This window comes from Nematolebias whitei, chromosome 12 (assembly GCF_014905685.2).
Source record: "Nematolebias whitei isolate Nwh7 chromosome 12, NemWhi1, whole genome shotgun sequence".
Taxonomy (NCBI): domain Eukaryota; kingdom Metazoa; phylum Chordata; class Actinopteri; order Cyprinodontiformes; family Rivulidae; genus Nematolebias; species Nematolebias whitei.
This window is the reverse complement of record NC_056509.1, coordinates 3,340,457-3,343,221: the sequence shown is the minus strand read 5'-3', so window position 1 is coordinate 3,343,221 and position 2,765 is coordinate 3,340,457. Positions and strand designations below refer to the sequence as shown.

The 2,765-nt window shown below is 42.5% G+C and overlaps 1 protein-coding gene across 5 annotated transcripts in view; it reads left to right on the top strand.

The window, feature by feature from the left end:
- Positions 1-2,765, top strand: part of enah (ENAH actin regulator) — a 280,348-nt gene that overhangs the window by 222,659 nt on the left and 54,924 nt on the right. For all 5 annotated transcript variants that reach the window (XM_037685697.1, XM_037685699.1, XM_037685696.1 and 2 more), the window contains one exon: positions 2,012-2,328. In XM_037685697.1, coding sequence (XP_037541625.1) covers positions 2,012-2,328 — 317 coding nt within the window. The remainder of the gene's footprint in view (positions 1-2,011; positions 2,329-2,765) is intronic.

Below are 2,765 nucleotides of genomic sequence, written 5' to 3'. Positions count from 1 at the left end.
GATGGCACGGTGGATTGTGTTCACTTACAATGCTTTCTGGAAGTATTCCTGAGCCCATTCTGTTATTTCCTTGACAGTGGCATTCCTGTTTGAGGTGCAGTGACGTTTAAGGGCCCGGAGATCACGAGCATCCAGTAGAGTTTTACGGCCTTGACCCTTACGCACAGCGATTGTTCCAGATTCTCTGAATCTTTTGATGATGTTATGCACGGTTGATGATGATAACTTAAAAGTCTTTGCTATTTTACGCTGGGTAACACCATTCTGGTACTGCTGCACCATCTTTCTGTGCAACAATGGTGGAATTGGTGATCCTCTTACCATCTTGGCTTCTGAGAGACACTGACACTCTGAGAAGCTCTTTTTATACCCAATCATGTTGTCAATTGACCTAATTAGTGTTAATTGGTCTTCCAGCTGTTCGTTATATGCTCAATTTACTTTTTCCAGCTACTTATTGCTACTTGGCCCAACTTTTTGGGATTTGTTGACACTGTGAAATTTTGAATCAACATATTTTTCCCTTAAAATGTTACATTTACTCAGATTAAACTTTTGATCTGTCATCTATGTTATATTATGAATAAAATATTGACTTTTGCCATCTCCACATCATTGCATTCAGTTTTTATTCACAATTTGTTTAGTATCCTAACTTTTTGTGAATCCGGTATGTGTATATATGTATATATATATATATATATATATATATATATATATATATATATATATGTATATGTATATATGTGTGTGTCCATCCTCCCATCCATTATCTTTACCCGCTTATTCCATTTTGGGTCACGGGGGTACCTGGTGCCCATGTCCAGCAATCACTGTGCGAGGGGCGGGGTACACCCTGGACGGGTCGCAAGTCCATCACAGGGACACATAGAGACAAACGAGACAAACAACCATTCACTCTCTCACTCACACCTAGGGACAATTTAGAGTTACCAATCAGTCTAACATGCATGTTTTTGGTCTGTGGGAGGAAACCGGAGCACCCGGAGAAAACCCACGCATGCACGGAGAGAACATGTAAACTCCACCAGAAAGGCCCCTGGACCGGGGTTTGAACCAGGGACCTGTTCGCTGAGAGGCAGCAGCTCTACCAGTTGCGCCACCGTGCTGCCATATATATGTATATACAGACCCTTTCCAAAAAGTTTGAATATCATGGAAAAGTTGTTTAATTTCCATAATTCCATTCAAAAAATTAACCTTTATTAGATGATAGATTCAGGGCCCACAATTTAAACTATTTCAAGTATTTATTTGTTCATTTTTACATAATTTGGGCTTCCAGCTCATGAAACCCACGAAAACAGGAATTCAAAAAAATGGTTACGTCCTCTCTTAAATAGTTACTGAATCAAGTTTTTACATCTCTAGGTAAACGTAGATGTTTAACAACCCATTAAAATACACCAGAATGCAGGAAATGGCATCTATACTTTACCCAACATTTTCTGAGGGAGGACCCCCAGACCCTCCCACCATTGTGTCCCCCCTACGTTACAAGTGCTTCTGATGCCAATGCTCAACACATACTCTGAGTGGGACATTTTGCATGAGATTGAGCATGATCTCATTTTTTTGTTTTAACCAGAACCACTACAAATGTCAACATCAGATGATCTTAGTGTAAAACAGTGACATGAAAGACAATTTGCACGCCTTACATGTGTTTGTGTAGTGGGGGCACAACTTGAATACTGTGTTTAATAGAAGCTTTTACATAATGATTTATAATAATAATAATAATAATGTCATCACAATGTCAGCACTGTATGTTTCCATACAATGGCGAAATTAGTCTCTGCATTTAACCCATCCACCACCAGGTGGTGCAGTGGGCAGCTATTGAAAGCGCCCGGGGGACATTTTGGGGATTATCTTCTGTAATGACAAGACTTTGAGCTGCTCGAGGCTTGGTTCAAACCCATCCACTCCAACTTTAATGTCTAAAAACAGACTTTTTAAAATATTTCAACTTTGTCTTCTCCTGCAGACAGCTCCAGGAGCTGCAGCAACAGAAAGAGATGGAGCGGGAGCACCAGGAACGTGAGAGACAGGAGCGGGAACGTCAAGAGCAGGAGCGTCAAGAACGGGAGCGCCTGGAGAAGGAAGCAATGGAGCGCCAGGAGCGCGAACAGCAAGAGAGGGAGGCGCAGGCAGAGCAGGAGCGCCAGGAGCAGCAGGAGCGTGCTGAGCGTGAGCTGATGGAGAAGGAGAAGGCAGAGAGAGAGCAGTTGGAAAAAGAGCAGCAGGAGCAGCTGGAGAGAGAGCAGCAGGACTGGGAGAGAGGGAGACGCATCTCCAACGCTGGTGAGTTACACACACAAACACACACTCAGGTGTGAGTGTCCAGGCTCATGCTGTATGTGTGAATATACAAGTTTATCTTGTGGGAAATTACACATGCACTAAAATCTGTTAGTGGGGTTCAAACTCATTTTCATTACTGATCCACATTATTCCTAGGCCCCATGGTTTCTTGCGTGAATTATGGGCGCGACTTCCGGCTCAGAACGAAACTAACGTTTCTTTCTGTGTGAACAGTACGAGCTAATGTAGCTTCTTCAAGCATTTTGGCTTTAATTTAAACATGTAGGAACACCGGCTGTCAGAGCTCCAACAGGACAATATAATCATACCGCTGCCTGCTGAGGACGAGCTGAAGAAGTGGCTGCAGATTACAGCTACTAGCATATTTAGCTACATCTACTAGCATATTTAGCTACATCTACTAGCATATTTAGCTA